The sequence below is a fragment of the Octopus bimaculoides genome, chromosome 6, assembly GCF_046866305.1.
Source record: "Octopus bimaculoides isolate indiv1 chromosome 6, ASM4686630v1, whole genome shotgun sequence".
In the NCBI taxonomy this organism is placed as follows: Eukaryota; Metazoa; Mollusca; class Cephalopoda; order Octopoda; family Octopodidae; genus Octopus; species Octopus bimaculoides.
The window spans coordinates 2,381,468-2,408,291 of NC_142933.1; the positions used below are offsets into that span (position 1 = coordinate 2,381,468).

Consider the following 26,824-nt stretch of genomic DNA (forward strand, 5'->3'; position numbering starts at 1 on the left):
GTGAAAGGGAGGAGGGTTGATTGGAAAAATTAGAATGGCAATTCTCATGTTTCAAGTTTTCAGTTAAAATGTTTTATTTTTATTTTAAATGTGATTTAAAATGATCGTCATAGAAACTGCATATATATATATATATGCATGTATACGTGTATATGCATGGATATGTTTATATACAAACACACATATACGAACATACATATATTATATATATGTACATATAATATATGGATGTAGTTAATGTAAAGAAATGGTATAATAATAATAATAATAATAATAATAATAATAATAATAATAATAGTAATAGTAATAATTGTAAAGTATTTAATCCTGCATTCAACATCTTCACATTTTGGGAAGTCCACCAAATATTGTGTGTTTGTATGTGTGTGTGAGTGCAATTGTGTATATGTATGTGTGTGTGTTTGTATGTATGTATATACTCGTATTGAAATATGTACATTTCTATGTACATATAAGTGTATATACATAGATTCTTCTATAAATATACACACACATACATACACACACACACATTGTGTGTGTATATATATATATATTTGTATGAGTGCGTGTATATTTTTCTTTAAAAGTTATCAGAGTCAACCAAATGTCCTCAACTTATGAATTGAAAATCTGAAAAAAAAAATTGAAATTAAACAGACCAAAAAAAAAAAAGAGAAATAAAAATAAATTAAATAAAAAATATTAAAATAAATAAAATTTAAAATAAATAATAATAATAATAATAATAATAATAATAATAATAATAAAGCACCCATCTCAAAAGCTGTGTGTCTATTTGCTAGATTTTAGATTGAACTGTTGTGTTCGCAGCTGTAAAAATGTAGTTTAATTGTTTAGAGTAAAATTAATTAATACTGGTACTTCCCCTTATTAACACCCTCATCCAGATTCTACATGCTGGGCTTGAACTGACAACCTCCACAACCTTCTATTAAGTGCAGGAGTTATAATGCAGTTGCACGTAAACTTTGTCTCATTAGTCCATAAAATTACTGAACCTTGACAATGGCTCTAGGGTTCACATATAAAGGAAAGCTTATTAGATTAAAGCCAGTGCTTGAATGTAACTTGTTTTATTGACCCTGAGAGGGTGAGAGGCAAAGTCAACTTTGATGGGATCTGAACCCAGAAACAAAGAGCTCTAAGAATAGACCAAAAGGTATTTTGTCTGACACACCAACTATTCTGTCAATCTGCTACATTTGGTTAGTCTATAAGTATTGCTACTTAGAAGGGCATATAGAACACAGTTGAACCCCATCGTGTCAATCCTGAGGCTCTATGCTTTTATGGAAAAATTATCATTATTATTATTATTATTATTATTATTATTATTATTATTATTATTATTATTATTAATTCCTTCATCATCCTTAGCTCTGCCCACATGCTTACAAATTAAGGCTTTGAGCTCAAGAAATTTTCAATACAGCATAGATAAATATATCACCATTCTTATGAAAATTAACAAGGAACTATCATCATCATCATTTGTTCAGTACCCATTGAAAATCTCATCCAAAGGAGTGTGGGTTGGTTGTACAGATCTGAGATACCAAATAACTGTGCAATGCAACATTAATTTTATTTATTTTATGCTAAAATCTTTACATAGTCAGAAGCAGGATTGCAGCACAGATGGCGTTCTTGTAGGATCTCTGAGAAAGCTCTTAGCATTCTCAGACTAGGTCTGAATTCCTGCCACACATTGAACTCTGCTAGATACACCTAATGAGTGTATTGGTGGTGGTGTTTAACTTGGAGACATCAAGTCTAATTCCTTAAGACGGATACAACAGAGCAGGCTTTCCTAAATATGGTTAAAGACAAGATCGTGTTAAACTGGAAGAGTGGACTGAGTCTATCAACCAAGAACAGATATACAATCCATCCAATGGGCTTCTGTACAGTTTCCATCTATCTAATTTCACTCACAAGGCTTGGTTCTACCTCAGAGTATAATTGAAGACTCATTCCTCAAAAGGGAACAAACCTAAAAACTATGTGATTGTGAAGAAAACCTCTTAACTATACACACAAACACACGGACCAATGTCTATTCTGAAATTTCCATCCAACAAGGTTTCCTTCCAATATTTGCATTTGAGATCCAATAAACTGGTGCCAGTCTGTCTTCGATGTAACTCCTCCCATTGATATATCACACTAACAGCTAACACTCATCTTCCCACCAATCTCTTTCAATGTTTATCCTCCATCTGACCTGCATAGTTTCTGTTAGTGAGTTTGCTGAATCCATTCACTCATATATCTTCCATTCACTCAACATGGACCATGAACCTATGATCCTCAGCTTCTATGCCATTTAATGAAAAACAGTTTTGACATTAATTCAAATGAAAACTATGTCCTCTTTGTCTTTAAGGTATATTTGGGTTGTTGATTGCACCTCAGTTGTCCAGCTTCTCATCATCACATATGCCCAACCATGAATTAAGGTCACTACATCATATCACACACACACATAAACACACCTGCATACACTGGTGTCTTTCTGGCAAAGAAAACCTGAATCCAGTAATCAAATGATGATGATGATAATAAAAATGATGATGATGTGTGATTTTGTTTGGTTTCAATAATAACAATAATAATAAATAAAAATAAACTGGAGCACAATGCTGACAAAAACAACGCACACCCCTTCCTAACTGGAATGTAAATTTGGTTACTTTGAGATATGAACCCAATCAGTAATGTAAACCCAGTAAGGTTATTTTCCCCTTTCAATTTTGCCCATTTTGTATTGGAGTAAAACACAATAAAACTGTATGTTTCAACTGTTGTTATTTAGCCGCAGATTGGCCCTGTGTGAATGGACCAATCAAAGAAGGCATTTCAACCATGACCATGCTGTCTTGCCCCAACAACCACCGTTTTTACAGGCTTACATTATTCAGTGTCCCTACAGCAGGTTGTGGTGTGTAGCCAAGCTTTATGGATAATTTTATTCAACTGCATTAGTGGATATGGTTGCCTAAAGGGTTTTAAATAAACAACATCTTCATTATTGGTTTCCATTATTTCCATTTCAAAACCTTAATCCCAGCATAGAAAAAAAAAGGGTTCTACATAACTGCTAAATACAGAAGCTGACTTTAGAAGACATTCTAAATGTTAGGACAAGATATCCACATCCCTCTTCCCATACAAATGTGTTGGTCATTTTCACAATAGCTCTTGACAATTTGTATATGACCAGAAAACATTACAGATTTGAGAAAATAATTTTTACTACTCTAGGCACAAGGCCTGAAATTCTGGGGGTGGGGGCCAGTCGATCAGATCGACCCCAGTACGCAACTGGTACTTAGTTTATCAACCCCGAAAGGATGAAAGGCAAAGTCGACCTTGGTGGAATTTGAACTTAGAACGTAAAGACAGACGAAATACCGCTCAGCATTTCACCAGCTCACCACCTTAGATTTGAGAAAACAATGAAGACTTAACTATGTTGGTTCTTGTGAGTAAATGTGTAAATGCCTATATCTGTAATGAAAGCATAAGGCTTTGTGGTTACAGGATTTGGCTTATGGTTGTAACGTGAGTTTGAATCCTGCTGGTGCATTGTATCCTTGAGCAAGACACTTTATTTCACATTGCTCCATTTTACTCAGCTGGCAAAAATGAGGTGTACCTGTAATTCAAAGAGTCAACCTTGTCACACTCTGTGTCACACTGAATCTTCCTGAGAACTACATTGAGAGTACACGTCTGTGGAGTACTCAGCCACTTGCACATTAATTTCATGAGCAGGATGTTCCACTGACTGGATCAACCAAAGCCCATGTCACTGTAACCAACAGAGTGCCAATCTGTCCCTTTTTTTTCTTTTTTACATTTGTATGTGTGTGGTGTCTGTCTTCATTGATCTGGGTTAAAGGGACCATGCCCATGGCCTTTGCAGACCCTCCAATATATTCACTTCTATATACATAAATACAGGTATGTATAAATGCATGTGTATCAAGTGTCTTGTGTATTTAATGAGAAAACAGACCAAAGTAGAATTCAAAGTTAGATTTATTGACGACCCTTGGGCAAGATACAGCAAAGCATCTAACACGGATGCCTGACCCCTATGTTTACTCCATAGCAAATAACAATTTCTAACAAGCAAAAGGACCAAAAATCTGTGGGGTGGAGGGCAATTGATTATAGCAAGCCTAGTATTTGGCTTATACTTTTTAATGACCACAGATAAATGAAGGTAGAAAATGATGTTGGTAGGATTTGAACTCAGAATGTTAAAGAAGTATGATAAAAATTGCAAGGCAATTTAGCCACCACTCTACTAAAAACAATGAATTTTAACACCGGCATAAGACCACAAAAATTGTTTTCAGAGTCAGTTTAACAGCTCCTCAATACTTGGAGGGTGAGAAGCAAATTCCGTAGTGGAGATTAGAACCCAGGTCACAGAACCACAAGACATGGGACCTCATGCTCTATCAATTTTTTCAGCCACCTTAATAATGATAGTAATGATATTTTTTTTTTTTTTCCATACAATGCCACAAGTTAATGAAATACATAACCAATATAATTGAACCCAAAGATGTGACTGGTACACATCAGCACTGATGAGATTTAAGCTTACAATTTAGCAGGACGGAACCAAATACAAAAAGTCACTTAGTCTTATATTCCTGTTTCTGCCACCACACAACACAGTTGTAGTAGTAATAATAATTTCATACAGAGGCACAAGGCCACAAATGTGTGTGTGGGGGAGGGGGGGGGGGGGGGTTAGTCAATTACATCAACCAAAAGATGCACCTGGTATTGATCCTCAAAATGAGGAAAAGCAAAGCCTGTGGGATTTGAACTCAAAACATAATGGACCCCAACTCACTACTGCAAGACATTTGTCCAATGCCTTAATGATTCTGCCAAGAATGCCTACAGCTTGTTGCTTGGTCTTTTGGCAAATACTTCTACCAATCCTAATCAAAGATCTAATTTGACAAAGGCAGGCATTTGGTGCCTAAACGAGAAGTTATGAGTGGTGCCACTCCTCAGCTAAGACACAGTCAGTTGAGAGAGAGAGGGAGAGAGAGAGAGAGAGAGAGAGAGAGAGAGAGAGAGGGAGAGAGAGAGAGGGAGGGAGAGAGAGAGAGAGAGGGAGAGAGAGAGAGAGAAAGAGAGAGAGAGAGAGAGAAAGAGAGAGAGAGAACCAGTTTTCTATTGATACATTATTATCAATCTGATCATAGTGAGATTTGAACCCACAGTGCAGAGAGCCACAGCAAATACTCAAAGTATCCTACGTTCTGCTAAAATTTGCCACATTATACTACTATGGCTACTACTACTACAACTGTTTATAACATAAGCACAAAGTCTGAAATTTTACCAGACTGGTCTCAGAATGTAAAGAAGTTGAAGAAATACCATGAGGTACTACTTTTCCTAACATGAACAATTCTGACAATCCACTGGTCTTAATAATAATTATAATAATAATAACAATAATAATAATGCTGATGACGATAGTTACTAACACCAGCAGATGCGAGTTGATTAATAAAACAAAATATAACTGCAGCACTTGTAACATTATTAACAATCTAGGGCTGCTGTGCCTTCTATCGAAAACCTTCAAGTAATATAGTTTATTGAATCAATACTCCTCAGAGTATTACTGGTACTTCTTTTATTGACTCCCAAAGGAACAAAGGGCAAAGTTGGCCCTGGCAGGATTTGAACTTCAAAATTTGTGGCCTTCACTGGTTAGATTTACTTCTTGGAGTAATTAAGAGCAACACTATCATCTGAAACACAACACACACACACTGAATGATTATAAAAACAAAATGAGATGTAGTATTCAAGCGTTTACAAGAAGCATTAGGAGTGGTGTGAACTGACTCCAACTGAAGATTGAAACCAAGGACATAGGTTACCGAGATATTAACTTGCATCAACATCCTCCATTATGATCCAATAATAATAATGATGATGATGAAAATTTCTTACATAGGCACAAAATTTTCCTTTGTAAGGGTGGGGTTTCAGTTGATTATATCAGCACCAGTACATGACTGGTGGAGATTTTAATAACTGTCCACCTAGGAAGAAAGGCAAAGTCAACATTATTGGGACTTGAACTCAGAATGTTGAAAGATGTAATGACATATCATAAAGCATTTTTATCCGGTGGATCAACAAAGATGTTGCCCATGAGAGCAAAACATACATATCAAACAGAAAAAAAACAACCCCCCCCCCACTTAATGTTGGACTTGAAACCACAACTTCAAGATAAGAGTTTTTTTTCTCTACCAACAGAGCTGATTGAGAGGCTCCAGGCTTGAAATATCAGGAGATTATATCAACCCCGAGCTCAGAAAAGAATGAGAGGCAAAACTGACCCCTCAGCAGGCTTTGGATTTAGTAAACAGAAAAAAAAGCCCCAAAATACTGCTGGGTAACATTCTGTTTTTCCACCAGCCTTGTGTAATGATGATGATGATGATATAAACCTAATTTAGGCACAAGGCCAGCAATTTTGAGATGATGACAGGGGAAACAGTAGGTTGAATTGACCCCAGTACTTGACTACTACTACTACTACTACTACTACTACTACAACTAATAATAATAATAATAATGATAAATAATATCTGTTTGGAATGCAGGCAAGTGCATGTATGAAGTTGTGGAGTTCATTCCAAGCCCAGATAATACAAAATATATAAGGCAGCCAAGGAAATAAGATAAACAAGCAAACATAAAATAAGGAAAAATGAAATAGGTAAACATAAAGATAATTAAATATAGAGTAAGTTAAAATCACAAGTTAACAAAATATTGCTAATTATTGCTCATTACATATTGCTTACATATATATACATTTATACACACACACACATATATACAGACACACAAACACAAATATAGAAATGTAGGCATGTGAGAGTGTGTGTATGTATGTGCGTGTGTGTGTGTGTGTGCATTAATATGCATAAACATAGATTTACTTTTGTTTAGTCTAAGGGCCAAGGTTTTGTAAAAGCACAGCCTATTGTCGATTGAATAAACTCCAGTCAATATATCACTGGTGCTTATCGACACTGGAAGAAATACTGAAAAGGCAAAAATCAACTGCCTCTCATATTTACATGCACACATATACATACATACCACATGCATACAAACAAATCCTTTTTTTCACATGATTTGGTCAGAAGAGAAATGAGAAGTGCCCAAGCGAGTTTACAGAGTTACTGACAGTGGTTGGAAAATACAAATCCACAGATAAAAGAGCTTGCCCAAATATTTGCAGCACTGTGAACTATGCTAATGAAATCCAGGGACCCAGTGGCAACAGAAACCTAGAGGATGGCTTAATACTACCATCTATTCTATATCTTTATACGTAAACGTCAAATATCATATATTATATATTTAAAATTGTAAACCACAGTGTGGTTTATTATATAATGTGAAATGTAAAGTCTATCTTTGCAATAATAAACATACAAGTTAATCCATGGTGTGAAACAAAAGAAACTCCACCAAAATCCTGTGTTTATATCCACTTTGTTAATAGTGAGGCTAAGCTATATATTTGTCAAAAAATGTATTATTTTGCATTTCAAACTAAAAACACTATGTTACGCACAATTATTTAATTAATTCATGCTGTCAGTGTTTACTCTTATGCAAATTAGATAAACCAATTTCATTCTATCCGACTTTGTACACACTATTAATAAGTTTTTAGCTAATTAATTTCTCTGAGAGCAGAAGACGGTAAACTTTCTCAGATGAAAATTTTAAAAGACCAGAAACGAGTCAAATTGACCCTCTTCTCTGCCCAAGGACAGCAAAAGACTGTAGTGGAATCACTTTATTTGTAAAAGTTTTCACAGAGAAGTTACGCCTATATTTTAAAAAGTTATCCCATACATCTCGTGTGTGTGTTTGTGTGCATGGATGTACAAGCATGGCTATGCAGTTAAGTACACTCAACAGCCACATGTTTCTAGGTCTTTTCTAACTACATGGTACACAAAAACCATGCAGATGTTGCCCAGTTTATGTGCACACACACACACACACACACATTGTTACACATGCATTATAAATGTGTTTATGTTGTACACCTATGTTCTGTAAGATATAAAATAAATTCCAGACTAAAAGAAATACCAGAGATGATATACAAACGTGTGTGAGTGCGTGTGTGTATGTAAATGTACAAATGCATGATTCTGCAACCACATCAATATGTTTGTGTATTGATCATTTCTAAACAATCAGTTGAAATTATAGAAACTCAACAGATCAATGGATGAGAAAATGAACCACCAAATCTCTTCCTTAATCTTTCTTTTCTCACTAAAATTGAAATTTACAAATACACAACTTAATATCTTAAACTGTTTAAAATGTATATGGCATTTATATCATACAAATACATTGGTACTTAGTCCTACCTTCTTCAGTCATTCATGTTGTGAGATCACCTTTACAATATTATATCATCCTTGGTATTTAATATATGAATCACAATTCATTGAATATAGGGCACAGAAACACAACATAAACACATTTTTATTGAGCTGGGACTCATTTAAGTGAATATGTGCAGTGTATGTATAAACTGTATGGACACAAAAAGAAAAGACAATCTGCCGAGGCATTGTACTCTAGCCCTTCCTGTAGCTAACCCATGCATATTTTTCAAGTTGAGGGATTTCCAATTTTACGCATCATCAACAGTGTGCAGCAAGCAAATGATTCACTGACAAGAGATGTGATGACAAAACACCACTAGTATTTTGGGACTTTGGTAGAGAGTAAATAGACACATCCACCCACCACACACACATGATGAGCTTCTTTCTGTTTCCAAATATGCCCCCAAGGACTTGGTCAACTTGGAGCTATAATTTAAAAACATTTGTTCAAGGTGTTGATCAGTGAAACTGAACCCCAAACCGTTTGGTTGGGAAGCAAACTTCTTAACCACACAACTGTGCCTGCATCATATTAGTTGCATTATCTCCCCTTATTGAGCCCTATATCAATGTTTAAACTGAAATGTATAAATATGTATTGTACATACAGTTATATAAATACATATATATACATTATAACAGCTGAACGACATGTAAGAAATTATTTAATAAACCCAACAAACCAGCTGTTTGAAATGTACACAAACAAACACAGACACATCTTTTAAAATGGTTTAGCACGACTATATAATGGAATGATTTCTAACATTGGCACAAGGCTATTCATTTTGGAGGACAGAGGTACTGGTTTTGTGCATGATCGATCTCGCTAGATGACTGGTTATATTTCATCAACGACAGAAAGACAAAAAAGCTAAACCAACCATGGCAGGATCTGAACTCAGAACTTAAAAACAGATTTAACAAAATGATCTCCTGTGCTTTTACCAGTTCTGCCATCCAATGCCTCCTGTATACACAATACCATAAATTTAAGGAAGAGAGGTACAGCCAGCTGATATCAACTTCAGTACTTGGCTGGTCTTTATTGTACTGATCCCAAAAGAGAATACGTTGGGAGGGTACTGGAGAATGTTATGTAGAGGTGGATTAAAATGCTGCAAAGCATTTTGATCCAGTACTCCACACATTCTAACACAAACAGCCATTATCAATAACAATAACAACAACAATAATAAAGTTTCTAATTTTGGCATAAGGCTAACATTTTGAGGGGAGGGGCAAGTCGATTACATTGACTCTAGTGCTTGTCTAGTGCTTTATGTTATCCATCACAAAAGGATGAAAAACAAAGCTGACCCCTGTGGGACTTGAACTCAGAACTGAGTTGGAGGAAATACCACAAAGCATTTATTCATATATGCTAATGGTTCTTCCAGTTCCCCAGTGATGATGATGATGATGATTATAAATATGGTCAATTTATGAAGGAACAGAAGGTTAACATGCATTTCAGTTTATAAAGAGAGATTAGGTGAAATGCTCTTAGTAAAAAGATTTGACTCCCGAAAGAAACATCGCAAGCTGTTGCCAGGAAGGAATTGCCATCTAAAGTTGTCCTCTTGAAGAGAACCAAGTTGATTCCCACGAGTGATAAGTGAAGTTGATCCTGAGAAGGACGATAAGCAAACTGGATCTTAGAAGAGTTTGATTTAATTCCTGGCAGAATATGAATTGAGAACACAGAAGTCAGTAATGGGTTATTTTGCAAGGAGAGTAGAATTAAGAGTCATGTTTTGGGAAAAAGAGATATAGCAACTTCTGATGGATTTTGATAATACAGAGGTTTAGTAGTGAACCATTGTACGGCAGACAAACAGCTATCATCTGATAGCAGTTGTCTGTAAAGAGGATATATATATATATATCGAAACGCCGGTGTTAAAACGTGGGTAGCTGATGAAGTAGAATGTTCTCTATGTGGCTCGTGTGTTCTCGTCTACGTTTGTTTGCAATGTCCTGTACCCAGATATGCACCTATACATACAGGTGGATGTCGGTATGCACATACCTGTACGTATATATGCATATACTCATTTACTTTTGTTTATATATATATATATATATATATATATATATATATATATATAATAGATTGAAATGACTAACCCCAATATGTGACCAATAACCTAGTGGCAGGTTTTGTTTAACTCTATGAAGAGTGACACAATGAATGAATACATTTTAGCTTGGCAACCACAATAATAATAATAATAATAATAATAATAAATGGAAAAACTTTCAAAATACAAAGACCTGGAAATAGAGATAACTCGAATGTGGAATCTAAAAACAGAAACAATTCCTATCATAGTAGGTGCCTTAGGTATAATAAAAAAATATTCAGACAAATACATAACAAAAACACCAGGACTTACAAATATATATAACATACAGAAAATTGCACTACTGGGTACTGCACACATTCTACGCAAAACACTTTCAATACAGTAAACATAAGAGCACCACAGCAAACCACAGCACATACCCAAGGCGCACAGAGCTGCGCTCGGTAGTGAAGTGAAAGCACGTTATAAAAATAAAACTACTGAATAATAATAATAATAATAATGGCTTATTATCTAGGTACAAACTGAGCAATTTTGAGGGGAAGGAGTTAGTTGATATCATCAATACATTTACCTGACTGGTAATTTATTTTATTGATCCCAAAAAGTTGAGGGGCAAAGTTGTTCTTGATAGGATTTGAACACAGAATGTAAAGAACAGGAACAAAAACTGCAATGCTCCAATGGTTCTGCCATCTTAATAATAATAATAATGGCTTCATATTGTAGCACAAGGCCAACAATTTGATGGGAGGGGGGTAAAGTGATTACATTGATTCCAGTGCTCAATTGGTACGTATTCTATCAACCCCGAGAGGATGAAAAACAAAGTCAACTTCAGTGGAATTTGAACTCAGAATGTGAAGCTGAGAAAAATGCTACTAAGTATTTTGTCTGGTGCAGTAACAAGTCTGCCAGTTTACTGCCTCAATAATAATAACAACAACAACAACAACAATAATATACTCAAAGCCAAAAACTTTGTGCAAGTGGAAAACAAGAAAAATAATGTATTAATCATTGAGATTTGAACTCATAACATAAAGGGACATCCATACGCTGCTGGAACTTTTGTTCAATGCTCAATTACTTCTGCTATACACAATCCCCAGCCCCAACCCTTTATGCTGTCTTTTTTAAAGCCTTAACATCAGCAGAAAGCCATAAAAATCAAGGCTAGGAGTAGTTGACATGGTCCCTTGAGTGGTATTTTATTTTATCAGCCCAAGAAGGCAAAATCAACAGAAAGCAAAGAGATACAACCAAATACTGTGAAGTCTATTTCCACCAACACCAAATGGATTCAATCATCCAGAGCCTTCAAGAAGCAATGGAAGCAGGAATGGCAGGAATACTGTCATGATGAAATTACTTTGATTTTTATTTCAAAGTGTCTTGTATTTAAATTCTCTTTAGTTTGTTAACATTTTTTTACTGATCTGCCATGAGTACGTGGCATCTTTATTCTAATGCAACCTGCGTCTTCTATTATTTTGTTTTATCTAAGTTTCGTTTGTTAGTTTTCAAGAATTTCATGTAATTAAAGGAAACAAAATCGTAAGTTTTTGATTGGAAATTATATACAACACACAGGGCTATATACAACACATAGACACATTCATATACACACACTCATTATATACTGAGATTGCTGACTACTTCATCTCAAAAATTGCAGAGTGTGAAATTCAACCAACCATCATAAATATTTGAATACATGCTACAGCATATATTGAGTACTACCTCACTTTGCCATTTACAAGCTGTAATATTTAAACATTTTACATGCACACACAGAGTTTGTTAATTGGGTGTACAGATCCTGATATATAAATGAAATTCAGTCTTGAGGAACTTGTGCATATTGGTCTGTGTGTGAATGTCAGCACATATTCATACATATACATTTTATATATCCCATATAATCTGCACATTCACACACACACATAATACTGACAGCACACACACTTTGTTGGTCAGACGGCAAAGCAAAATGATTAAAAAACAAACAGTGGCTATGATATTTGGTACTTTTAGTAGAGTTGCTACTTGTGGTGATGGTGGTGTAGTAGCGATGGCATTTGTAGTTGTAATAACAGTAGTAGTCATTGGTCAATAAAAAAGACATAGCAAATAAACTATCATCTAAATACTATCTTTAAAACAGGTTCACCTTCAACTCTTCACCTCCCACAGCAACAGTAGTTTTATTATCAGGAGCTGGGGGGGGGGGGGAACTGTTTTTTTTGTTTTTTGTTTTTGCTTTATTCACAACAGTTTCCATAATATTTTAGATATTATTTTGGATTTTGGTAAAATAATCCCCAAAACAATTCAGAATATCTTTAATGTTGCAAGAAAAGGATTCTTGAATTGCCACAGATGTAACATAAATGATGTTTAGCAGGGGGGATTAGATCAGCGTTCCTTCTCTGAGACCCACCCCATCACAGAGTTCACATGTTTCAGTACTTCTCTGAAAACAATACCAGAGACTAGTGAGGGTGGGAGCCGCTATGTGGCCGAGAGACCTGTTCTACCACCCACAAAACTCCTTGTTTCACTTCCCCCCTTAGATCAATCACAAAGTGAATGCTCCCTAAAATGGAATAACATTGAGTAAGCTGTCCAAGAAAGGTACCCTACATCAAAAGATTTGAACCCTCAAACTGTATGTTAGCAATCTACTACTGCATCCATTGAGTCATTTCATTTCTACTTGTTGCTCCTCTGAGGGTATAAAACTAAAATCTATCCTCATACGATTTGAACCATGTTGAAATAAGGGACCTCATTTGCCTCCTGCACAATGCTCTAATCTAGTCCCTTTCTATTTACAATAAGTACATCTGCAATATTTAAAGAACTTAACAAAGTTACTCAACTTCGATGTTGCAGACAATTTCCATCAATAACAACAATAATGACAACAAAACAAAACAAAAACAAAAAGTGTGATGCTGAGGGAGTTTCTATACAGTCACTCACCCTGCCAGAAATAGCAGGAAATAACCCTCTTAAGTCAAACACCCACTGTCCTAAATACAGAGAAGTTATATTAAGCATTATAGTCTTGAGTGTATAAGAAACAGGATGGGGCATGATCTTTGATTGTAGGTCTGTTTTATCTGGGATGACCTGGGGCTAAACATCAACAACTATTAGCTCCTCACAACCATTTCTAAAATGTGGGTAACATTCTGAAGTACGAAAACTTAGAATAAAAATCTGTCAGTAATAAAAATGAAGGATGACTGTGATTGAAATATGAACGATATTGTTTGTAACAGACAAAACATGGCTTGACCAATAACTTGGGAGGTTACCATCACTATTAAGTATTTCATTGGTTACCATCATTGTCATGTGATCTGCTCAAGCACAAAGATGATGATGATGATGATGATGATAGGTTTCCACACTCACACAAGGTCATAAATTTGTTAGGGGAGGAGTGGAGACAACTGAATATATATATACTGTCTGCTCCATTATATATGAAGTGGGGTCTAGTTTCTATATCAGCTTTCAATGGCTGAAACCCAAAATTGATCCTAGTAAGATTTCAACTCAGAAATCTTTTAAAATGTTTTATGTCAATGATGGTTCCTTTCTGATGTACAAAGTTGTTAAAAAAAAAAAAAAAATAATAATAAATAATAAAAAAGGAGGCAGGGAAGATACAGGTGATTGTTTTGATCCCACACCATATAACTGGTACTGAAACTTTAAAATGATACAGTTCACCAGAATCAAAAAGAATGAAACTAACTACTTATTTTAATAAATATATCACAATTTGTGAACAATAGTGCCATTGGTTACAGGTGTCCAATGGAGCAATCACAGGTTCACTGTATATATGACAGCAAGTGGTAATGAACAACTTACTGCAGAACAAATATCACTGGGGACACTGTTCAAAAAGTATTGGGTTTTAGTTTTTTTTTCTTGTGAATGTTGCCATCTTTGTTGGCAAAAAATATATGCATACAACCGTTCGTCTATCTCTACACATTACTATATGACAGGCCTTGAAGCAGTTCCTGTCAACTAAATTCTACTCATAATTGGTCAATATGAAGATGCTTGCCCAAGGTCCTGTGCAGTCAGATTGATTCCAGAACCATGTGGTTGCAAGGCAAACTACTTTGATCACAAAACAATGCCTATGCCTCTACTTGTAGCCTAGGGTTCCAAAGTAGAGATGGAAGCAATGACACAATTTTTTGTTTTTTACATATCTACAAGAGACATCACAAATATGCAAGGAATTGCATAAAGATAATTAAAGTAATTCCTTCACATGGTTTTGTTTTATTAACATTATCAAAGATTAAGTCAAACCTAGAAGGTTTTGAATTCGAGGACAAACAGACAAAAAGCTCAGTACTGTTTAGCTTTTTGCATGATAAGTCATGTGTGACACTCTACAACCCTTGTCATGATGATGATAACGAAACAAATCCTAATAATGAAATTATGATGATGATAAAAATGAACTTTTCCTTGTATCAACTGAGCTTTAAACACCACATCAGGTCATTATTACTGATGAGTTAATCAAAATATCTTGATATGATGTGGTTAATATACTCAGTGATTAAAATACCCTGCCAACTTTGTCTTGAGACACAAATATATATGCATATATGTATGTATGTATGTGCATTTGTGTAAGTATGAAAAATCACAATTGAATCATCAAATTTCGTTTGTTTTTAGTCGATGTAAGAGGGAGCTATGCTGCTAATGAGATGTAAAAAGAATGGATAAGAGGAAATGAAGGCTGAATGGTGTGGAAGTTTAATGCTAATGCCATGATATAGCAATGATGTATAGGTTTATACATATAAACATAGTTGAAAGCAGTGAAATCCAGGGACCCTTGACATGGTCTGCTTGAACAAAAGATGATATCACCAATGGAAGAAAGTACTTATAGATAAGCTTCATTACCAGAGAGTCAGTCTATGCAACTAACTATTATACCTATATACATGGTCACTATCAGTATTTAGTACAACTAACATATCTATATATGTGATCAATATTAGATTGAATTGTTACTACTACTACTACATCTACAAATGTGGCTAGTATTTGTCACTATTATGTCTACATATGTGGGTTCGACTATTTTTTGCGAACCTGTGTTTATATGTATGATAGATTACAATTGTATCTTTATATAATATAGTCAACTATAAAATGTATTTTATACTACTATTGTATCTACATATGTGGCCAATATTTAACTATATTGTGTACAACTTACTATTGTGTCTACACATCTAGTCAGTATTTGACTGCACAATTAACTATTTATTATAATCCTCAACAGTAAATAATAGATATTCCACTAAACTCCTCCAAAGTCGTTCTTATATTGAAAATTAATTGAAACACTTAGGCAGTCTGAAGAATATAGTCATAAAAGAACTTCCTTGCTGTGGTAGATTCTAAGACGTCAGCATGTGCACACACACACACACACACACACACACACACACACTCAGAGCTACTGAAATAATTGATTAATGAAATGTGACAAAATAGGGTATAACCTGGAGTGCAAGTAAACTGGTGATGGTCTGTGATGGTAACACAGGGACAACAAAAGAGTCCAATAAGCGCCAAAGGACAGAAGAAGCGAAGAATCCAATGTTTCGCATCATTTCCTTTCATCAGAAAATGAGGAAGAGAGGGAAAGCATTGTTGTTGTTGTTGTGGGTAAGTAAAATGAGGAAAGAATTCAAATTTAACGTATAATAAAAGGGTGCGAGAGAAAAGACTTAGAAGGTCAGAAGTTTAGGGTGCATGATGAACAATGGGCAGGGAGCTGCAAATTAAGAAGCCAATGCCTACAGAAGGTAAACAGAAAACGTAATAAAAGTTGCAGAAGAAATGATAATAGCAAACTGACCCCTGATTGCGCAAGCCCTAATATAACGGATATAAATTAACAGGTTTCATGTTATTTGTCTACCAGATAAGACAATGTTTTCCTAATAATAATAATAATACTAATTTCTTAGGTCACGATAAGACTCCACAAATAAGAGAGCTTTACTGCTAATTAACATAATCAAGGAAGGATGAAAGGCAAAGCTGATATATAATGTGGACCCCTAATTTCAGGCCATAAAATATCTCTTGAGTCTATGACTTTCCTTTAACACAAAGTGTTTAGTCGAATCTGTTAACTTATGAGTTATATCTGAATAAACATACAAATCATAGCAATAACGATCATCATTCTCGTTTTATTATCCATCTGCATCAGTGTGGGTAGGATAGGTCTGCAACATGGCGCATCATCACATCTCAATCCTTTGTCAGGACCAGCATCTAGGGATCTCAATCTCACTATTTCTTCAACTAGTTATTTAATGAAGTGATACAGCTTGGCTCATTACCAACTCCATTAACTACAATAATCTCACCCAGCTTTGCCAAATCCCCCAACACTAACAGCTATTTGTAAGGGCTACCAGACATAAAAAAAAACAAAAACCTTTCTGCTGAAACTACCTCCCATATTGTGTTACTTGTGTGATATTTTTGAACAGTTTTTTTTTCTCTCTTTCCAAGAATTCCTTATACTGTACCTTAGTCACAGAGTGTTACCATCTCAAAAACAACTAAATTTTGCACAAGGCCATGGCCATATACTTGAGAAAAAGTAGAATGAAATAAACAAACCCATGACATGACATATGTTCTCTTAGCAACCCTCAAAAGGATGATAGGTAATGTTGCCCTGTGCAAGTTTTGAACTCAGAACATGAATTTATGTAACAAAATACAAGTTTCTTTTAAATATTTCTTTTTGTTATTTTGACCTGGCAATCTACTGCCATCCAAATGATGATAATGCTTCTTATCTTTGGCACAAGATCACAAATCTGTAAGCACTCTACTAATTCTACCATTCGATAATAATAAAAATGATGATGATAATAGTGGTGGTTCTTGGCAAGGGCAATGGGTGTGGATTATATTCAAGAAATGTCTGGCGCACATTTGAGGTCAACCACAGTGAGATTTCACGTCAAAAATTTTTGTCAATTTCAGGAAAATTTCCATAATAATGATTCCTAATATAGACACAAACTGGTGGAGTTTGTTAGATAAATACTGTTGATTCTATGTACCCCAATGCATCACTAGTGCTAACTTTATCAAAAAGACTCAAGAAGTGCAAAGTTGACCTTGGTGGGACCGGAAAACAGAACATAAAAGGATCTCACCAAATAACACACTAGATTCTGTCTGGTGCTCTATCAGTTCTGCTACAGCAGGCCTCTACATGGCCTTTCAATGTGTTAGAAATAGTAGCCAAATCTACTTCAAATCCCAGCCTATCATCATCAAGGAAGGACAAGTTGGATAATGTAATTTTGGATGGGGGTGGTCATGGCCAAGATGTCTTTGAACATAGGTCTGCTCAATCAGGGCTGACCTGGGCTAAACAATAATATGTAATAACAATAAGTTCCAACATTGGCACAAGGCCAGGAATAATGGAAGAAAGAACAAACAATTATATCAGTTTCATTACATAACAGGTACTTTATTTTACCAACCCCTGAAGGATAAAAGACTAAGTTAACTTCAGTGGGATTTGAACTCAGTATGTAAATACTTCAAGGCATTGTGTCTAGTGTTCTACCGACTTCACCCATCTACGATCCGCCTTGGACTGAGGATAATACTTGAAGAATGAAATATGTAATGTTGATATTTATTATTATTATTATTATCATCAAAGGAATCTGAAATGATTGTTGACCACAGTGGGAGGGAAGGTGGCCAGGGTTCAAATGTATGAGGAGTAAAATATCATTTATATACACAAACAAAAACAAACAAAACACATGAACATGTTGCCCAAAGAGACATGGGTTCGATTCCTGCCTGACTCTTTGTCACTAACTTTTTCATTTTATATCTGTAAGATCTTACAGATTCATTACACAATACATACATATACACACATGCACACAAACATACACACACACAGAGATACATATACATATACACACACATGTGAATGCATGTGTATATAACAATTTTTTTTTAAAAAAAGGTAACTTGTGTTTGTAGAAAGGAATTTGGTTTGGGAATCAAAGAGAAAATGAGGAGCCATGAAAAAAAAAAAAATGAAATTGAAAAGAAAGGTTTAATGTCTGAATTGATTATTTCCTTTCATTGCTGAGATGAGGATTTTGGGTCGAATTGCAAGAGCATGGCAATATGTGGAGGCACACTTGTGCCAAGGAATTTCATATGCAAGTAGGTGTTATTTGCTTTGTTGTTCTTCCCTGTATGGGTAAATTTTGGAGTATTTCTCAGTGAATAGTCTTAGGTTTGAATACATGCAGGGATTCTCCTTCCATGCGTTAATTTAGAAATTATTTTTTGATTAATATGATGCACCTCACATGCCTTATAGATTTAATATAGTAGTGGGGTATTACCATTGCAGCACAGCAATGTACATGTGAATGTGTATGTAACGTGTGGTTAGATGGACCTGGTTCATACCAGTTTTGCACAAAATGGTTCATAGCTGGTTGCTGAAGAGAGACTGAGATGAAAAAGCTATAAAGATCATCTTAAAGCGATGCAGTTGGCTTTTAATGTCTTGAATAAAAATTTCTATTTTCATATTAAGTTTAAAAGACTGGTAACATATATTTGCTATGGTGATTGTAAAAAATAAAAGATGTCAGTGTTAAACATGGCAGGATTTGAACTCAGAGCACACAGAGTCAGAATAAATGTCACAAGCAGATTGGCAAATCTGTTAGGGAGTTGGACAAAATACGTTACAGTATAACTCTGTGTTCTGACAGTAATGGCTGCAAGAGAGGAGAGACCCATGCATGACCAACTGCTAGTCTTCCTCAGATATTCTTGTTCAGGACAGCAAGTACATTTGCAGACACATGGTCAACTCTGACCAGTAAGAGACCCTGTAGATCAGAGGAATTGTGCATTTGCATTGTTATGGGCCCGTCTTCCCAGTTTGTATCACTTTGCTTCAGTCCCTAAACTGTCACTTCCCATAAAACTTTAACTTGTCATCAAAAATTTAACCACATCGAGTTGTTTTAAGTATTGTCCTTTTTACCATTACACAATACTTTAGCCCCTATTACCTTAACTATGTGTTTAAGGGGAGTGTCTATCTACATTTTCCCAGTAGTTTTAGTCACGCTTCCCCTTTATTGGCATCTCATCATCTTGCAACAAATTGCATCTCCTAACGTCATTTGAAAATTCTTCCCTATCAGATGAAGGCCCAAAGCAACAAAGCATTATATTCTACAATCCTAATGACAAATAAGTTTACCAAACACCTCATATTTTGATTGATTGACATAGAACAATGTCACTAGCTTCCTTCAAGCCTTAATTTTACACAATTCCAATATTTTATTAATAAAGATATATTTTACTGCAGTATTATTTTAATGTGAAACCCATAATTTTTTTTAGACAGAACTCAGAGTTACAAAAAATTAGAGCTCAGCAAACTGGTTAAAATTTTGGAAGCTCACCACGGTATCACACACACACAAGGAATATCTTAAATGTTCTCATACAAGAAACCTCATGTGATTGTTTCCAGTATCTTACACTCTTTTAAAGAGACCCAACTGCTGGGTGTTGATGTTAAACTCAGCAAAGGAAAATGTCTACCTCCTATGTACACATATTACATGTTGAGGAAGTGGTCCCATTTTACTTAATAATAGGTGGAAGTGGTGGTTGTAGATGTAGTAGTGCTTTCAGAGAAAGTTACACAATTTAAGTTTTTTGATTTGGTAATAAACAGTTTTCTAAGCTTTGATTATATATATATATATATATATATATATATATATATATATATAATGCAAGTCAGCATGCATGCTGCATTGATTTCAACAATGTATCTTCCAGTGGAACATTCAACTGAATATCCTCTTCAGTGACTCATAAATTTAAGAGGCTGAGTACTCCAGAGACATGTGCACCCTTAATGTAAGCCTTGAGCAGCATCAGCATAATACGGTGTGTGGCAAGGTTAAACCTTTGAATTACAATTTCTTCTACTTTTGATAGCGTTTCTCTCTCCCTAATTTCCCTCACAAAATGCAGATAAGTCTGAGACAATGCAAAATCTCCATTTCCCAAAATGCCAGGGAGAGAGATCAAGCCCAGGACCTCAAGGTTCTCATCTTCTTAACAATCAGAATGTGCCTGTTCACAAATATACAAGCTTTCATTGGCTTCTGTCAATGGACTGTGGCTATAGAGAGACACCAGAATATAACTGATTACATTCATGCAGACATTCAGAGGGTAAAATCAAATTGGAAGGGAAGGAGGGGGGTATTGTGTGTTCGTGTGTGTGAAGACATACATACACACACACTACTGCTTGACAGTAAAAGTGTAAGGAAGATTTAAAAAAAGTATAAAATGTTTATAATGTAACAAACAACATTGTAATAAGTTAACAGACAACTCCCCACCTAAACAAACGTGTGCATGTACATGTGTAATTGGGTGTGTGTATACATACACATGTGAATGTGTGTGTGTATTATATATATATATAAATGCTCTTGCATAATTTGCCCAATTTCCAATCAGGAATGATTTGATGCCAAAAGTATGATATATGTATATATTGAAAAAAAAAAAAATTGAAAAAAAAAGAGAAAAATCACCAATGTCCATTTTATATTTACAACCAGATATGACTGAGATGATGAAATTGAACTGGATAAAAGCCACATTGTCATAATTTATTACAGCAAAGTGTCTATCATTTGCTTCTTGCCATTTAAAAAGGGTAAAAAAAAAATGAGGAAAAAAAAAAAAAAGAAACCAAGACTTTGTTGAAGCAAAAGCAAATTGCAAGGTAACAGGTATCTCACGACAGACCAGTTTATCGGTGGGGGGAGGGGGGTCTTTTATCTGTGTGAGACCACTTTAGATTGTCATTCAGACACTGGACATTGACATTAAACATGAAGTATTATCTTAAGTGAGCAATCATGTGTGTGTGTGTGTGTGTGTGCATGTGTGTGTATGTATGTATGTATGCATGTATATACATACATATATATATATATATATATGTATTCATATGCATACAAAAATGCATACTTATATGGATATGTTATGCGTTTTATATATATATATATATATATATATAGATATATATATATATATATATATATACTTTATTTAAAAGCAGCAGAAATATAACAAAAGACTGTTACGCTGAGTTGCTTACTCCGGTATATATATATATATATATATATATATATATATATATATATATATATATGTATGTATATATATATATATATATATATACATATATATATATATATATATGTATGTATATATATATATATATATATATACACACAACATGTGTGTGTGTGTGTGTGTGTTTATGGATTGTGGTTATGTATATATGCATGCACGAATTTACGGAAAGAAAGACACCAGCCTGATCTCACTGCGGCAACATACAAACAACACTCCCTCAAAAAACACACAAACATTCACATGCAAACACAATGTTTTTAAAACTTTGCCTATTTTTTCTGTATGTGTGTGTGTATATGAATATATATATATATTTATATATATATATATATATATATATATATATATATATGTATGTATATATATATATATATATATATATATATATATATATATATATATATATATATATATATATATATATGTACATATATATGTATGTATATATATATATATATATATATATATATATATATATATGTACATATATATGTATGTATATATATATATATAGATATATATATATATATATATATATGTACATATATATGTATATATGTATATATATATATATATATATATATATATATATATATATATATATATGTATATACACACACACACACACACATGCGCACTTTTTTAATGTTTTTTTGGTTCTTTGTTAATTATTCTTATTCCTTACGCACACACACAAACATATATAGACACACACATAATGCATGTATATACACATATGTGTGTCTATGTATAGATATACATATGTGTGTGCGTGTGTGTGTATGTATGTAATTATTTTTCTATGAGTTAAATATTTTAAAATCCTAGTGGTGCCTCTGGATACCAACAGGCTAATTGTAATTGCTCCATACCTGGATAGTAATACCCAGCTGGGGTTATCGCTGGGAAGCCGCGACCATATGCGTAGCTGGGGAATCCAGTTGGGAAAAAACCTGCAAAGAAACAAATACATCCATAATTATAATAATGGTTTCAAATTGTAGCACAGTTTTTATTTATTTATTTATTTATTTTTTTAGGGAAGTGGGAAGTTGATTGCATTGACCCCCAGCACTAGCGAGATCGTTGCCAAGGACTTTTGAGCGAGATCGTTGCCAGTGCTCCTGGACTGGCTCTTGTGCGGGTGGCACATAAAATACACCATTTTGAGCGTGGCTGTTGCCAGTGCCGCCTGACTGGCCTTCGTGAGGGTGACACATAAAAGCACCTACTACACTCTTGGAGTGGTTGGCGTTAGGAAGGGCATCCAGCTTTAGAAACTCTGCCAAATCAGATTGGAGCCTGGTGAAGCCATCTGGTTTCACCAGTCCTTAGTCAAATCGTCCAACCCATGCCAGCATGGAAAGCAGACGTTAAACGATGATGATGATGATGATTTATTGACCCCTGAAAGGATGAAAGGCAAAGTCGACCTTGGCAGAAAATGACAACAAAGTACCAGCAAGCATTTTGGCTGATGTGCTGCCACCTCACTTGTGATTATAATAATGGTAATGATGGGGATCTCTAACATTTAGGGAAGAATGGTAACTTAGATTTGACTCATGGAACCAAACCCATTTATAAACTACAGTATTTATAACATTTGTAATATTTTATATTTCCAGATTTAAAAAGATTTGCTTTTAATATGTTTTTGACCACCCTTGCTTGCACGCAAAAGACTTTTTTTATTTATAATTACTGATTTTTTATTATTTTTTATTTTTTTATTTTTTTTTACCTTTCACCAACTTGCCCAAACCAGCGAAGCTGTCAAAGGGCTTAATCCGATTTTTTTATACAATTTGTGAAAAAAATTTGTATTTGTAATCTTTACTTATTGTAATCGATACAAAAATTTTCGATGTAAATTGGATTAATGAATTTATTTATTTATTTATTTCTTATTCATTAGAATTCAGTACAGATGGATAAAAATATCGTTACACACATTGTCTCTTGGAATAATTTCTTGTATAGGCACAAGGTCAGAAATGGCAATATGTAATGGTATTTTATTGTCATGAACCTCAGATAGATGAAGGGGCAAAGATTACAATGTTTGGATTTCAACTCAACACATAAAGACCCAGAACAATTTTGCCAATCCCCTACTACTACTACTACTACTACTACTACTACTACGAATAATAATAATAATGATAATTCTTTCCAATCTAGATGGAATTTGAACTCAAAACGTAGCGACGGGCAAAATACCGCTAAGCATTTCATCCAACGTGCTCACAATTCTGCCAGCTCACCGTCTTAATAATAATAATAATAATAATAATAATAATTTTCAACTAGCAATAACCACGCCTCAGATTTACCTCATTGGCCATGGTACCGCCTCTGCGCAATAATAATAACAATAATAATAATAATAATAATAATAATAATAAAAGCTGTCTAATGGATGGGTATTTAGTCGATTAAATTGAGCCGAGTGTTTGACTGGCACTAGTTATTCACATTACAGAGATGAAAACAAATTTGACTTCAGTGGGATTTGAACACGTAATTTAACGAACCAGATCAAATGCCACGAAACACGATTTAGGTATTTTCTGTAAAAAAAACATACAACCAAACAATTACGGTTTAACGCCTTGCGACTTTTCGTCAACGAACGTCAAACACGCACAACAAATTTATTTAAAAAGCCGAACAATGGAAGAACAAAGAAACTAATTTCATAGGTTATGAATGAACAAATTGTAAGGGAGACAACTTTGTAGCTATACAAGGGAGATAACTTAGGAAAAAGGTAATTACAAAGAATATATTTGTTCAATTTTCTTCAAGAAAACTATTAATACTAAAAGAAGCAGACAACGCGTTCAGGGACAGAAATAAGACATACTAAAAGATATTTTAGGTCAACTTTTCCAAGATGTTTGCAGAACATTGAAATTGTGCTGCATGCATTCATGCAGTGTCTGAGCAAGGCTGGCTTGTGGACTATGCCAAAAAGTTGTATGTAAGGTGACCAAGTTCATTGTAATGATTGCCCTACCATCTGTTGTCTCTGCTGGCATGGGTTGGGCTTTTTGACAGGAGCTGACCAGCTGAAGAGCTGCTCAGGCTTCAAGTCCATTCTGGCATGGTTCCAACAGCTGGCTACCCTTCCTAACGCTAACCACTTTACGGAGTGTACTGGGTCTCTCCAAACACAGCACTGGCACAAGTGCGCTTATGTGGTACCAGCACCTATGCGTCCACAACATTAGGAATGCTCAGCTGGAAAGAGTTGCAGGGGACAAGCCTGTACGCAAGGATAACCAAGCTTTTACTTAGCTTGATGTGTCTTTCCAAGCACAGCAAATCGCCAGGAGTCTTGGTCATCCCCTCCGTGACTCCCAGCATCTGTAGATCTTTTCTCAATGCTTTGTCCCTACATCTTCCTGGGTCTATCCTTTCCACATGTTCCCACTACAATTAGGGATTGGCATCACTCTTCTCTTAATAGGTCTGGGGAGGTTGATTTTCTGCCTGTTGGATGAAGTTGAAGAAATTGAGGGCACAAACCATCCTCTTCAGTCAAGCCCTCAACGATTATTTCAAGTTCAACAATTTGAAGCAACTGTCATGGTATAGAGAAAAGTTCTCTCCTCCACTGAATTTGTCAAAGGATGAGTGAATGCGACAAAAACTGTTGCAGCAGTCAGAACTCCTCTAAGTTTGTGTCTCCAAACTGGAGAACAACAGGTAGGAGCAGTCATGTGCCTTTGATGGTCAGGGTGACATTGGATATGTGCTATTGTTTGATCATCCCCAGTAAGAAGCTCTCTGCATCAGGACTGTATCATCCATATATTTACGTATTTTGTATACTGTGTATACTTCTCATCTCATTTCTTCTTCCTCGTCTGATTTTATGCCAACCACAATACAGACTGCAACCTATCTTTGTAATATTACCTTAATCTGATGGCTATGAGGCAAATAAGAAAGCATCTTATTATTACATGTTTGACTTTTGTTTTGTATTTGTACAAGTTGATTCCACGTCTCACCCAGAGACCTCAAGAGACGACAAGTCAGAAGTTCATGTTGGTGTTATGCCTAGGGTGTCATATATTTGGTTTTGCACATAGTATTGTTCTAGAGAATGTTTAAGAAAACCTAAGAAAATAATAAGTCTGTTTTAAAATTTGAGGTTACACAGACAGTATATTATGTAGGATATGGGCAGTTCCTATGAGCACTATCTTTTGAATTTCTGCCATTTTGGGGTTTCCTGGTATCTGAGCTAGGTAGGAATCAGCCCCTTTTGCTATCATTCCTAGGGCACCTATGACAACAGGTATTGTTTTAGTCTAGAGGTTCCACATTTTGCCAATTTCTATTTCAAGATCTTTATACTTGCTCAGTTTTTGGTAGGTCTTGACAGATACGTTTATATCGATTGGGACAGTCATATCAATGAGGAGGCATGATTTTTGTTTGAAGTCTTTCAATATAATGTCTGGCCTATTTGCATCTTTCTTTCTGTCAGTTTGAATGGTGAAGTTCCAGAGGAGTGAGATGTGATCATTTTCAAGCACTGGAGGTGGTCTGTGTTCCTACCAGTCTTTATCACGGGGCAGGTCCAGGTTTTTGCAAATTACCCAGTGAAAAAATATATTGTGCTGTCATATCATGCCTTTTGGGATACTCTGTAGTCGTAAGAAGACTGCACATGAAGACAACATTATTATTATTATTAACCTTATTTTTATGGCGTTTACAAGCACTAATGCATGCAGTTCACTGACCCCAGAGTATGTGCAGTGTTTTGTCATACTTTCTTTTGTGTAATGTGTAGTGCTACTTTCTCTATGTTGCGCATGTTTGTAAAATCTGTGATTTTGGTTGTACCTTTGTTAATTATCC

At 34.9% G+C, this 26,824-nt stretch overlaps 1 protein-coding gene and 1 non-coding gene across 4 annotated transcripts in view; both read right to left on the reverse strand.

The window, feature by feature from the left end:
• LOC106872072 (RNA-binding protein Musashi homolog 2) overlaps window positions 1–26,824 on the reverse strand; it is a 297,794-nt gene that overhangs the window by 40,135 nt on the left and 230,835 nt on the right. For all 3 annotated transcript variants that reach the window (XM_014918924.3, XM_089353366.1, XM_089353365.1), the window contains one exon: window positions 22,816–22,896. In XM_014918924.3, the coding sequence (XP_014774410.1) occupies window positions 22,816–22,896 (81 nt within the window). The remainder of the gene's footprint in view (window positions 1–22,815; window positions 22,897–26,824) is intronic.
• Window positions 24,175–24,313, reverse strand: LOC128248214 (U4 spliceosomal RNA). Its single transcript, XR_008264503.1, has one exon. It is a non-coding gene; the product is annotated as a U4 spliceosomal RNA (small nuclear RNA).